Below are 13,816 nucleotides of genomic sequence, written 5' to 3' on the forward strand. Positions count from 1 at the left end.
GAAGTTCAACAAGGGCAAGTGCAGGGTCCTGCACCTGGGGAAGAATAACCTCAGGCACCAGTAGAGGCTGGGGGCTGACCTTCTGGAAAGGAATGCTATGGAGAAGGACCTGGGGATCCTGGTGGACAACAAGCTGTCCCTGAGCCAGTAGAGTGCCCTAGTGGCTAAGAAGGTGTAACACACAGATAATATAGAAATACCAAAAAATATGTTTCACCATTGTTTCTGCCTGTCAAAAACTTCCTACCAAAAATTCTCTGTCAACTTTCTGCCAGAAGTTCTCACCAGAACATCCTGTTGGACTTTCCTGCCAAAAGATCCTGCTATTGTTTATGGTTATCATATCTCCTTGAACATCTGAATAGGGATACGTACCAAGAAACCACATACAACCTCCTTTGAACACTGTAAAACTTGAGGACAAATTTTGGAAAATCAGGGAAGAGGAAAGGGAGAGAGAACTGGTTACTGTAGCCGAGAATCTCTCCCCACCTCCCCTCACTTTAATGTGTATAAATATCTAAAGGGAGAGTGTAAAGAGGATGGATCCAGGCTCTTCTTGCTAGTGCCAACCAATAGAACAAGAGGCAATGGGCAGAAACTGATGCACAGGAAGTTCCACCTGAACATGAGGAAGAACTTCTTTACTGTGCAGTGACCACACACTGGAACAGATTGCCCAGAGAGGGTGTGGAGTCTCCCTCACTGCAGATATTCAAGAACCGTTCGGACACAGTCTTGCGCCATGTGCTCTGGGATGACCCTGCTTGAGAAGGGAGGATGGACCAGATGACCCACTGTCGTCCCTTCCAACCTGATCCATGCTGTGATTCTGTGATCTACTAAACCTTTGCCACTAACTTATACATACATTTCCTAACAAATCTAAGTACAGAGATAAATAAAAAATGAAGTGATACTTTAAAGAATTAGGAAGAAACATCTTTTATGTACTTCATTTACAGCTATTGGAGGGAACATGGGGTAAAAGGGCCTAGAATGGACATATGTCAAATATTAAAAGAAACTTTGTACTCACACAAAGAAAAATCTTGTACACACATGATCCGTATTTGGAACTACCCATATCTCTCCATATTTGTGCAGATTGGAAGAAGTTATCACTATTAGGGGAAGAATAAATTCCATAGTGATGAAAACATGACTGGAAAATATTGCTTTAAAATATTTTCTTTTTTTAAATGCTTTAAATAGCCTTCTGGGAATGTGTAGTTTTCCAGTGCATGTCTGTGTCATGGCATAGAATCTGAGCTGGCTGCTAGAACAGGGAAATGAACCTGATTCTTGTTTCCAAAATATGTTATATTTTCCAGAAAACACAGATGTATGGCAACCAGTTCTTAATTGGAATGCAAAATGAAATAATATACTTATTAAAAACTGATTTTAAATGACCACAGGACTTTTAAAGAGCATCTCAGTCAACTAATCAGCCTTTGGAACTGAGGTATTTGTGTTTGATGATGGCTGAGCCAAAAATAAGATATGAAAGATAAAACCTGAAACTGAGATGCCACAAATTCGGAGTTTGCAACAATACAAAGTATTTTTTAAAACTTAGCATAGCAATTATGACTCAAGGGGTTCACAAAGCTTGCCCAAACTTGCCCAAGAAGACAGTAATGTATTGTTGATAGGTTATTTATGAGCAAAATTAGGACAACACATGAAAGAAACCTTTTTATTGCTAGAAAGAATCTTTACTATCAATCTATATAGAACTGAAATTAGCTTAGTTGGTTAGAACATAGTGGTAATAACACCAAGATTGTGAGTTTGATCCCCATATGGACCATTCACTTAAGAGTTGGACTCAATGATCCTTGTAGGTCCCTTCCAACTCAGAATATTCTGTGAAATCATTTGAAAAGATTTCTATGAGTGCATTTAAACACTACCATGAATAAATGCATATTCAATTTTTTCCCATATCTTCTATGAGTTGTAAATTTTAACAAACATTTTTCTATTGTAATTGATTTTATTTAAAATATATATTAACCACCTCCTCTAAACACTTATTTTCACAGAAAAATGAAATAAATATGAATTACATAAAATATATTTTGCCAAATATTTAAAATTCATCCTTATAGAATCCATAATCCAGTAATAAATATGAGGAAAGAATAACATAGATGAAAAAGGCCTTGGGAAAGACGTGATTTATATTTAGAAACTTCAGACATTGAAGACCAAGTAAATTCTAGTAAACCCTAGATTCATTTCATATCTTCTTCTGAAAGTTTTAGAACTAAACTTATGCATTTTTCCGTCCAGATCAAATTGCATTTTCCTGTTGACTGACATCTCCTTAATCATATTAAATATTTCACTTTAAGCATATATAGCCTAAAGTTTCCATTTTCAAATAATTCTTTTCCACTATCTATCTGAATTTTTACTTTTAAAAATAAACAAATGCTCAAAATGGAGGGCAAACTGAGTTTGATATAATTTCTTTTTGTTTGGTCAACGAGACTAATTACCAATTACTGGCACAATTATTATTTAAATTTCATATTTTGTTGTTCTCAAAACCTACTGAGGTTTCATTAATTATTAATAAAGAATAGACAAGTCTTTCAAGAACGACCATGTTCATATGCACTGGATTTTAACTTCACAAAATTTCTGGAGCCTGAGAAAAATGAACTACTTACCAGACAAAAAATATATTTGCCTGAGAAGTGAAAAAATATTTGGAAATTCAATAGGAAAGCTGTTTCTGACTTGTAGGTGTTTAATTGCTTGTCAAGAGCTTGCAAGAAGTCACTATTTCAAATAAAGACTATGACTTAGTTTATATTGATGGCTTAGGAATATGATCACATTTGAAAGACAGACCAGATGATCAGTTACTATGTGCATTTGATTATTTCATGAAAATTCAGCAAGTGTTGCAGGTTTTGTTTGAAGAGGGAAATATTTTGAACTGAAATATAAAGGACAGGTATTAAGTAAGTACTTGTACACTTAACAGTATTCTTTTACCTAAAAACAATACTGGAACTAAAGGTCTCACCAATTTGCATCCAGGAACACTGTGTCCATGACTAAAAAAGTTTTTCAAGGGCTTTCAGCTTACCTTCACATAAGGCTATGCATTTTAAGTTACAGCTTTGCAAAAATTGTGACTGTTGTCCTTTCTTCTGTAACTGAGATGTAAAAACAAGAGAAAACTTATAGAGGCAATCTATAAAACATTTCTATTGCATTTCTAAATGTAATAGAATTTCTAAAAACATTTATAAGATTTTTTTGGCATATCATGGGAGGGATTTGAGTTCCTTTATCCAGAAAGAAAAGTTCCTAATTATTACAGAATGAATAATATTAAAAATACCAGTTTTACTGACAAACAAATTGATAGTAGAAAAAAAATAATTTCAAGGTGAATTGGATCATGGATTCTTTGGGCACTACCCTGATATTTTACTGTCCTTGTTTCTGTGGGCTTTTGCTGTTACACACCAATCTGTCTCCAAAGCCAAATTATTCTGTAGTTTTTACATGTTAACTATAGAGACAGATAGATTTCTTTTTCAAAATGTAGCCCTACACATAACTGCTATGAGTTTGCTTTAGATAAAGCAGAATCCTACTGGTTTAATGTTAAAACTATGAAAAGGAAAAACTGACTTGCTATAAATTAAATGCTACTCATTTTTCAGTAATAACCACTCTCAATTTTGCATCATTCTTGTGAAAGTCTAGAACTCAGAAAGCAAGGGCTTGCTAAGGGTAATAATGCAATCTGTATTTAGGTTTTTTCTCTTCCCAAATACTGCTACTTTGTTGTGAGTACCTTCCAACTCAGGATATTCTAATGATTCTATGATAAGAAGGGCACAGGGATCTGCCGTATACTCTGTAAATTGTTACTAAAAGCAGTTGGACTGTATTTGATGGTTGCAGTCTCTGAAGTTGTTGATTTCATTCAATAAAATAAAACTGTTAACTTTCCCAAAGGGAACATTGCCTCCTTTTAGGCTATCAAGTTCCCAAACATAAAACTATAAATCTTCCAGACATGGTTGATGTACTGTACCTGTGATGTATTACTGCCTTTACTGCCCGAAACTGGTTCATCTTTAGCTGACACCTTCTGCTGCTTCTTGTTCATTCCTAAGAATATTAAAATCATGTAAGATACCCTGGCATATAAATCCCTTCATAAGCAAAGTTAAGTATGAAGACTGGAACAGGTAGCACAGTGGGAATCACAGCCCCTTGCATGGCAGTCAAAAAGTTAGTTAAATTTGTCATAGAATATTTTGATTTAATATAATCTTGGGGTCTTGAGACTTCTGGTACCACTCATAGGATCCAGAGGAGGACCAGAACCTCGACCAGACTGGGACCACCACTCTCGACCAGACTGTGACCACTACTCTCAACTGGACTGCGATTATCACTCGCACCAACAGGTTCTTCTGCTCCTTTTATTTTTAGGCTCAGGGGACCCACATGGGGCTCAGCACAGGGGCCAACAAACACCAGTCTTTTTGTGCCCCAGGGTGCTGGGTTATACATCTGGGTTTTTGTGGGTTATAACCAATTGTTCATCTGTAGAATTGTATTTATTGTATTATTTTTCTTAAATTGTAATTCTGACTTATAATCTCTTTTGAGTTGGGTTCATTTCTCCTGCTGGTTTACCTTTAAACCAGCACATTTTTGGCACCCAACGTGGGGCATGAGAGAGAAGTCAGAATCACAATTTCATTTTAAGCATTTGTGTATTTGGGTACAGAAACTCCCTGATCACCATGTTGCTTAATGTATTCATGTAGATGTTGTATCTGAGCTGTTTCATGTTTCCGCATATGGGGAACTATTTACCTATTTCGATGCTCTCTTAAAGACCAGGGAGAGGGATCAAAATTGCTTTATCAATATACTATGTTTATCTCATCATAACATCAGAAGCAGTGAGTTTCATTGTGAATGTGTATTCAGTTTTGTTTGCCTGTCCTGGTTTGGGTTGCTACCTCTGAAACTTCATTAAAAATCTCACCCTGCCTTTTGGGGGAACAGGAGGGAACGGTTGTTTCCAACCTTTCACCTCCTCCTCCTCCTTCAGACCTGCTACAACAGTCTTTGAAAATATTGAGTTTCCTTTGATGTTAAAGACAGCGTAATGTTGTTGTTACTCTTGCTTTGTCTGCTCTGTACTGTCTACACCATGCTTAGGGTCAGAACAGGATCTTCTAGGGAGATTGTCTGGAGGCCTGCCATGGGAGTGGATAATGTTGAGTGGCACGGGAAGTGGGAGGACATCGGCCAGTATTTGGAGAAGTTCTCTCCTCCAATGATCTGGAAATTCACCCCTGAACAACTGCAGGACCCTGTTAGTGTGATAATACTGGTCAAGGAAAAATGCTCTGGCAGCTCCAGAGATGACCAGCTCACAACAACCTGCTGGGCCCTGGTCACTGCCTACTGGACACTACTTGGCATGGTACAGCACCATCAGAGGGAGGAGAGAAGGAGCAAATCCACAGGCACCATGTCCACCCAAACCACGGCTGAGTCAGAGGGAAAAATAAATCCAACCAGCACCACATCCACACAAACCATTGAGGAGCCAGAAGGACAACTGAAACCAATAGCAGTCCCCCCTGTCCAGAAAAGGAAATCAAAGACTAAATCAGTTCATATAGCAAATGATGATGAAGAGACAGGACCTTCATGTTCAGTGGAGGAGACAGAGCCAGAAATAATCACTCGGTCCCTATCTCTGGGTGAGTTATGTGAGCTCTGGAGAGAGTTCAATCAACAGGCAAATGAGTCCATTCTGACCTGGTTGCTCCGAATCTGGGACGCAGCGGTTAATGGTACAGTTCTAGATGGGAGTGAAGCAAGGCAACTGGGATCCCTGTCTCGAGATGTAGTCATTGATCAGGGGATTGGAAAGAGGCAGGAAACTCTCAGCCTCTGGCAGCTACTGTTGTCCAGTGTGAGGGAGAGATATCTTTGTAAGGAGGACCTCCACAGACAGCAAGGACAGTGGAACACGATGGAACAAGGTATCCGGTGCTTAAGGGAATTAGCTGTACTGGGGATAATCTTTTCAGAGGACGAAAGACTCCCTAAAAGTCCAGAAGGTGTACAGTGCACATCCCAGATGTGGTTAAAGTTTGCACGGCTTGGGTCAGAAATGTATTCCCACTATGCCATGTTGCATTGTAGTGAGGGAGAGGACAAGGTGGGTGTGCTGGTTAGTAAACTCTGGATTTATGAAGACACTGTCACTGCCCCATTATGAGCCCATGTCTCATCTGTGGAAACTAAACTGGCTGAACATGTCCAAAGCTTGGAAGACAAGATTGAAGAGGGCCACCAGAAGTTAAGAGAGGAAATTAAGGAAGGGATCTTCCATATCTCCCTAGGAAAAACAAGAGTTTCTGCTATCCAGAGCAGGTGTCCCCCAGCTAAGGAGAGAGGGTACACTCTACGTGGCAATCTATGGTTTTACCTCCATGAGTATGGAGAAGATATGAGGAAGTGGGATGGAAAACCCACCTCTTCCTTAGCAACCCGGGTATGTGAATTGAAAAGAGGAATAAGTACCACAAGGAACTCTTCAAGGATGAATGCTGCTCCGGTCAGTATATATACTCCAGACAGTATAGGAATGATGATATGTCTGATCCTCTTGAAGGGACCTCCAGGTCATACTTACAAGAAGAGAGCAGTGAGTACCATGACCAGCACTAGGGGTGCCCTGCCTCTAGCCAGGTAGAAATTAGAGGAAATTAGACAGTTGAACACCTTACCTGGTCTCTCAGAGGACCCTTCTGCTGTGGGACCGCTGAAGGTTGAAGAACAATTGGTACCCACGGCCGCAGCAACAGTACACCGTCTGGCAATACTGCACCAGTCGAGACTCCGTGGCTCCTATACATAAGATGATCTGTGAACTGGAGACCCAGGGGGTGGTCAGCAAGACTCGCTCACCCTTTAATAGTCCATATATGGCCAGTGCTTAAGTCCAGCTGAGAGTGGAGGCTGACGGTGGATTACCGTGGACTCAATGAAGTCACACCACCCCTGAGTGCTGCTGTGCCGGACATACTGGAGCTTCAGTACAAGCTGGAGTCCAAGGCAGCCAAGTGGTATGCTACCATTGACATTGCCAATGCCTTCTCCATTCCTTTGGCAGCAGAGTGCAGGCCACAATTTGCTTTCCCTTGGAGAGGTGTGCAGTACACCTGGAATTGGTTGCCCCAGGGATGGAAACACAGTCCCACCATTTGCCATGGACTGATCCAGACTGCACTGGAAAAGGGTGAGGCTCCAGAACATCTACAGTACATCGATGACATCATCGTATGGGGAAACACAGAGGGAGAAGTCTTTGAGAAAGGAGAGAAGATAATCCAGATTCTCCTAAGAGCTGGTTTTGCCATTAAACAAAGTAAGGTCAAGGGACCTGCTCAGGAAATTCAGTTCCTAGGAGCGAAGTGGCAAGATTCCAATGGAGGTGATTAACAAAATAGCAGCCATGTCCCCCGCAATCAGCAAGAAGGAAACACAGTCTTTCCTAGGTGCCGTGGGCTTTTGGAGGATGCATATCCAGGAGTACAGTCAGACTAAGTCCTCTCTAGCTTGTGACATGGAAGAAAAATGATTTCCAGTGGGGCCCTGAACAACAACAGGCCTTTGAATAAATTAAACAGGTGATTGCCCATGCAGTAGCCCTTGGGCCAGTCAGGACAGGACAGGACATGAAGAACATGCTCTACACTGCAGCCAGGGAGAATGGCCCTTCCTCTGGCAGAAAGTGCCTGGGGAGACACGAGGACTGAAAGAGAGAAGTGGTCAAGACTACACGGACTCATGGATGGTGTCCAATGCTCTGTGGGAATGGCTAGAGAGATGCAGAAGGACCAACTGGCAGTGCAAAGGGAAACCCATCTGGGCAGCTGAGATGTGGCAGGACATTGCTGGCCGGGTAGAGAAGCTGAGCGTGATGGTCCGTCACGTAGATGCTCATGTACCCAAGAGTTGGGCTAATGAAGAGCATCGTAACAATGAGCAACTGGACCGAGCTGCCAAGGATAGTAGGAGACTCCCTGAGCTAATTCAGCCCTCAGATTATTATCCACTGTTGGTAGTTCAGGCTGGCAGCAATGACATTAATGGAAGAAGTACCAGGGTGATTAAAAAGGATTTCAAGGCACTGGGTAGATTAGTTAATGGGACAGGAACACAGGTGGTGTTTACTTCAGTTCTTGCAGTAGCAGGGATGAACGAGGAGAGGAGTAGGAAAACCCATCTCATCAATAGGTGGCTAAAGGATTGGTGCCACTAGCAGAATTTTAGGTTTTTTGACCATAGGGCAAATTCCATGGTACCTAGTCTCCTCAAATCAGATGGGCTTCATCTATCTAGCAAGGACAAAAGGACTATAGCCCGTAAGATGGCATGGCTGATCAGGAGGCCTTTAAACTAGGTTTGAAAGGGGAAGGGATTGAAACTGGGCTCTCCAGAGTTGAGCCTAAGGGTGGAAAGCCCGGGTCAAGAGTGAAACCATCAGCCCAGCTGAAGTGCATGTACACCAATGCACGCAGTATGGGTAACAAACAGGAGGAGATGGAAGCCATCGTGCAGCAGGAAAGCTATGATGTAGTTGCCATCACAGAAACGTGGTGGGATGACTCACATGACTGGGTTGCTGCCATGGATGGCTACAAGCTCTTCAGAAAGGATAAGGCAAGGTAGGAGAGGTGGAAGGATGACTCTGTATGTTAGAGAGTCTCTTGACTCTAGAACTTGAAGTCAGTAACAATAAGATTGAGTGCCAGTGGATCAGACTCAGGGGAAAGGCCAACAAGGCTGATATCCTGGTGGGAGTCTGTTACAGACCACCCAACCAGGATGATGAGGATGATGAATTATTCTACAAGCAGTTAGCAGATGCCTCAAAATCACCAGCCCTTGTGGGTGACTTTAACCTGCCGGATGTCTGCTGGGAACTCCACACAGCAGAGAAGAGGCAGTCTAGGAGATTCCTAGAGCGTATAGAGGATAATTTCCTGCTCCATCTGGTAAATGAGCCTACCAGAGATGGGGCCCTGCTAGACCTTCTGTTCACAAACAGAGAGGGGCTGGTGGGAGATGTGGTGGTCAGAGGCCATCTGGGGCACAGTAACCATGTTTTCAATACTCAGGGATGCAAGGAGGGTCATCAGTAAAACCTCTACACTGGACTTCCCGAGGGCAGATTTCAGCCTTTTCAGTAGACTACTTCAGAGTGTACCCTGGGAAATGACCCTTGAAAACAAAGGGGTCCATGAAGGATGGACATGCTTCAAGAAGAAAGTCTTGAACACACAAGAGAAGGCTGTCCCAATCTACTGAAAGGCAAGCCGACAGGGAAGATGACTGGTCTGGCTGAACAGGGAGATTTTAAAGGAAATTAGGGTAAAAAAGAGAGTCTACTGGTTATGGGAAAAAGGGCTGACTACTCAGGAAAAGTTTAGGAATATAGTTAGGTCTTGCCAAAAGAAAATCAGAGAGATGAAGGCAAAACTTGAACTTGATCTTACCACTTCTGTCAGGGATAACAAGAAGTCTTTCTATAGATACATCAGTAGCAAAAGGAGGCACAAGGAAAACCTCCATTCTTTATTGGACATGGATGGGAACATAGTTATCAAAGATGAGGACAAGGCTGAGGTATTCAACACCTTCTTTACCTCAGTCTTCAACAGTAAGACAGGTTGTCCTGAGGACAACTGGCTTCTGGAGGTTGTAGACAGGGATAAGAAGCTGAATAGCCCCCCTGTAATCAAGGAGGAAACAGTCAGCGACCTGCTGAGCCACTTGGATCCTCACAAGTCTATGGGACCAGATGGGATCCACCCAAGGGTGATGAGGGAGCTGGCAGAAGAGCTTGCCACGCTGCTCTCCATCATTTACCAACAGTCATGGCTCTCTGGGGATGTCCCAGAGGATTGGAAGTTAGCAAATGTCACGCCAATTCACAAAAAGGGCCGGAAGGAGGACGGGGGAAACTACAGGCTTGTCAGCCTGACCTCAGTGCCTGGCAAGGTTATGGAGCAGATCATCCTAGGTGCAATCACACAGCACCTACAGGATGGACAAGGGATCAGAGCCAGCCAGCATGGGTTTAGGAAGGGCAGGTCCTTTCTGACCAACCTGATCTCCTTTTATGATCAGGTGACCCACCTGGTGGATGAGGGGAAGAAGGCTGTGGATGTGGTCTATCTGGACTTCAGCAAAGCCTTTGACATGGTTGCCCACAGCATATTTGTGAAAAAACTGGCAGCCCACAACTTGGACAGGGGCACTCTGCTGGGTTAAGAACTGACTGGAGGGCTGAGCCCAGAGAGTGGTGGGGAACAGTGCTGCATCCAATTGGCGGTCGGTCACCAGTGGTGTCCCCCAGGGATCAGTGTTGGGTCCAGTTCTGTTTAATATCTTTATCAACAATTTAGATCAGGGGATTGAGTCCACCATTAGCAAATTTGCATATGACAACAAACTGGGGGGGAGTGTTGATCAGCTGGAAGGCAGGAGGGCTCTGTAGAGGGACCTAGACAGACTGGAGAGTTGGGCTGATTCCAACGGGATGAGGTTCAACAAGGCCAAGTGCCAGGTCCTGCACTTTGGCCACAACAACCCCCTGCAGTGCTACAGGCTGGAGACAGAGTGGCTGGAGAGCAGCCAGGCAGAAAGGGATCTGGGAGTTTGGATCAACAGGAAGCTGAACATGAGCCAACAGTGTGCCCAGGTAGCCAAGAAGGCCAATGGCATCCTGGCCTGTATCAGGCATAGTGTGACCAACAGGACCAGGGAAGTGATTCTTCCCCTTTACTCAGCACTAGTGAGGCCACACATCGAGTGCTGTGTCCAGTTCTGGACCCCTCAGTTCAGGAAGGATATTGAGGTGCTGGAGCAGGTCCAGAGAAGAGCAATGAGGCTGGTGAAAGGACTTGAAGACAAGTCGTATGAGGAGAGGTTGAGGGAGATGGAGTTGTTTAGCCTGGAGAAGAGAAGGCTAAGGGGAGACCTCATCACTCTCTGCAACTACCTGAAAGGACGTAGCCAAGTGGGGGTCGGTCTCTTCTCCCAGGCAACTATCAGTAAGACAAGAGGGCATGGTCTTAAACTCTGCCAGGGGAGGTTTAGGTTGGATATTAGGAAGAAATTCTTTACAGAGAGGGTAATCAGGCATTGGAATGGGCTGCCCAGGGAGGTGGTGGTGGATTCTCTGTCCCTGGAGGTATTTAAGAAGAGACTGGATGTGACCCTTAGTGCCACAGTCTAGTAACTGTGGTGGTAGTGGATCAAGGGTTGGACTTGATGATCTCAGAGGTCCTTTCCAACCCATCTGATTCTATGATTCTATGATTATGATTCTATGATTAAAGACTCTGAGGTAGATCTGGATTGGCAGCACAAGGGAGAATTTTTTCTGGCCTGATGGGCCCATGATGCCTCGTCATCAGTGGAGAGATGCAACATACAGATAGGCTCGTGACCGAGGGGTGGATCTAACCATGGACAGTGTCTCACAGGTTATCCATGACTGTGAGACGTGTTGCCATCAAGCAAGTCAAGCGGGTGAAGCCTCTGTGGTATGGTGGACGATGGTCGAAATACAGGTATGGGGAAGCCTGGTAAGTTGACTACATCACACTTCCCTAAACCTGGCAAGGCATGCACTACATGCTGACCATGGTAAAAACCACCACTGGATGGCTGGAGATATACCCTGTGCCTCACGTCACTGCCTGGAATACCATCCTGGGCCTTGAAAAGCAAGTCCTGTGGTGACATGGTACCCCAGAGAGAATTGAGTCTGACAGTGGGACCCATTTCAGGAATGGCCTCATAGACACCTAGGCCAGAGAGCACGGCATTGAGTGGGTGTATCACATCCCCTACCACGCACCAGTTGCTGGAAAAGTTGAGGGGTGCAATGGACTCCTGAAAACCACCTTGAAGGCACTGGATGGGGGGACTTTCAAACATTGGGAGTTGCATTTAGCAAAGGCCACCTGGCTGGTCAACAACTGAGACTTCATCAATCGAGCTGGCCCCACCCAATCAGAACCCTTGCATACTGTAGATGAAGTCCCCATGGTGCATATGAGAGGTATGCTAGGGAAGACTGTTTGGATTAGTCCCAGCTCAAGCAAACCCATCCAAGGGATTGTTTTTGTTCAAGGACTTGGTTCCACTTGGTGGGTAATGGAAAAAGATGGGGAGGCACGTTGCATACCACAAGGGGAATTAATTTTGACTGAGAACTGTCTGTAATGTTTTATTGTAAATATATATGTTTATAGTTTTAAAGGGTGTTAATTTAGGCATGACATAGATGGTATAGAATAAGGGATGGATAATGTCCTAGTTTGAGCAGTTGATCACTGTGTGGGTGTAACCCAAACTATGTATTCTAAACTCTCTATGTCATTTCCCTGAAACTGTTAACAATAGATCATTTGCAGCACCTGCCCAGAGCACACCTGACCCCTCAGACTATAAGCTGGGTGTTAAGAGGCCTGTGAGATAGGGGAATGTTCCTGTCCTCACACCCACAACTCACAATCACCCACTGTGGAACTCCCAGCCCTGGGGGAGGTGCTGGGCATTCCTGTCTGAACCTGGGTGTATATAATCTTGGGATCTTGAGACTTCTGGTACCACTCATAGGATCCAGAGGAGGACCAGAACCTCGACCAGATTGCAACCACCACTCTCAACCAGACTGTGACTATCACTCGCACCAACAGGTTCTTCTGCTCCTTTTATTTTTAGGCTCAGGGGACCCACATGGGGCTCAGCACAGGGGCCAACAAACACCAGTCTTTTTGTGCCCCAGGGTGCTGGGTTATACATCTGGGTTTTTGTGGGTTATAACCAATTGTTCATCTGTAGAATTGTATTTATTGTATTATTTTTCTTAAATTGTAATTCTGACTTATAATCTCTTTTGAGCTGGGTTCATTTCTCCTGCCGGTCTACCTTTAAACCAGCACAATAGTTTTAAAGTTTAGCTTTGTTTCATTTATCTCCAGGAAAAAGTATTAAATTTTTTGTCAGCCACTTTTGATCCAGTTTCCAGCTCAGAAATCTAAACATCTCCATTTGTGCCTTACATCTCTCTTATATTCTTCATATTGGTCTATATAAAATTCCTGTATTTTATGCTACTTAAGGCTTCCTTGCTTTTTCAGTATTCCATATTTCTTTGCAATTTGCAAACACAGACTGAATGATGGAGAAGTTTAAGTCTTTGAAACAACAGGCAGTGTAGGACTCCTTCATGTTTTTCATTGGCATCAAATATTATATACTTTCTGGAAGAGACTGGATGGAAGGGACCCAGAAAAGTAGAGAGAAAAAAACATTGAAGCTGACAAAACAATGTTGTCCAAAAAGAAGGGTATTTTGTTAGATAATGATACTGCAACCTGTACTTATAGTGAGTCTTAAAGAGTTTCCCTACTTGTGTAATCTCTGAAAAGCTAAAAGGGTATTTAGAGATTACTGACACTGAAATTCAATACATACTATTAAAAAATGCTGAGCTCTTAAAATCATGACATTACCTAAAAATACTGGAAATCAGAAAGCATAAATAAAACTCACAGAATAAACTTTATCTACATGCATGCAAACAGACTCCTTGACAGGAGGACTGGGACATTTAGCTTGAAACATTATATGTTTATTCCTTTATTCCTATATGCTCCATTAAATGCCTTTATAAGTTACCCTATCCTACATTTCTGGCCCAACTTGGTGGTCTCTT

The 13,816-nt window shown here is 43.1% G+C and overlaps 1 protein-coding gene across 1 annotated transcript in view; it reads right to left on the reverse strand.

Moving 5' to 3' along the window:
• The window catches only part of LOC126646437 (protein mono-ADP-ribosyltransferase PARP8-like), a 34,816-nt gene that overhangs the window by 7,160 nt on the left and 13,840 nt on the right, over window positions 1-13,816 (reverse strand). Inside the window, exons 8-10 of the mRNA XM_050327785.1 lie at window positions 4,073-4,149; window positions 3,110-3,179; window positions 1,040-1,124 (exon numbers count right to left, since the gene is read on the reverse strand). Coding sequence (XP_050183742.1) covers window positions 1,040-1,124; window positions 3,110-3,179; window positions 4,073-4,149 — 232 coding nt within the window. The remainder of the gene's footprint in view (window positions 1-1,039; window positions 1,125-3,109; window positions 3,180-4,072; window positions 4,150-13,816) is intronic.

This window comes from Myiozetetes cayanensis, unplaced genomic scaffold, assembly GCF_022539395.1.
Source record: "Myiozetetes cayanensis isolate MyiCay16 unplaced genomic scaffold, myiCay2020 scf345, whole genome shotgun sequence".
Taxonomy (NCBI): Eukaryota; Metazoa; Chordata; class Aves; order Passeriformes; family Tyrannidae; genus Myiozetetes; species Myiozetetes cayanensis.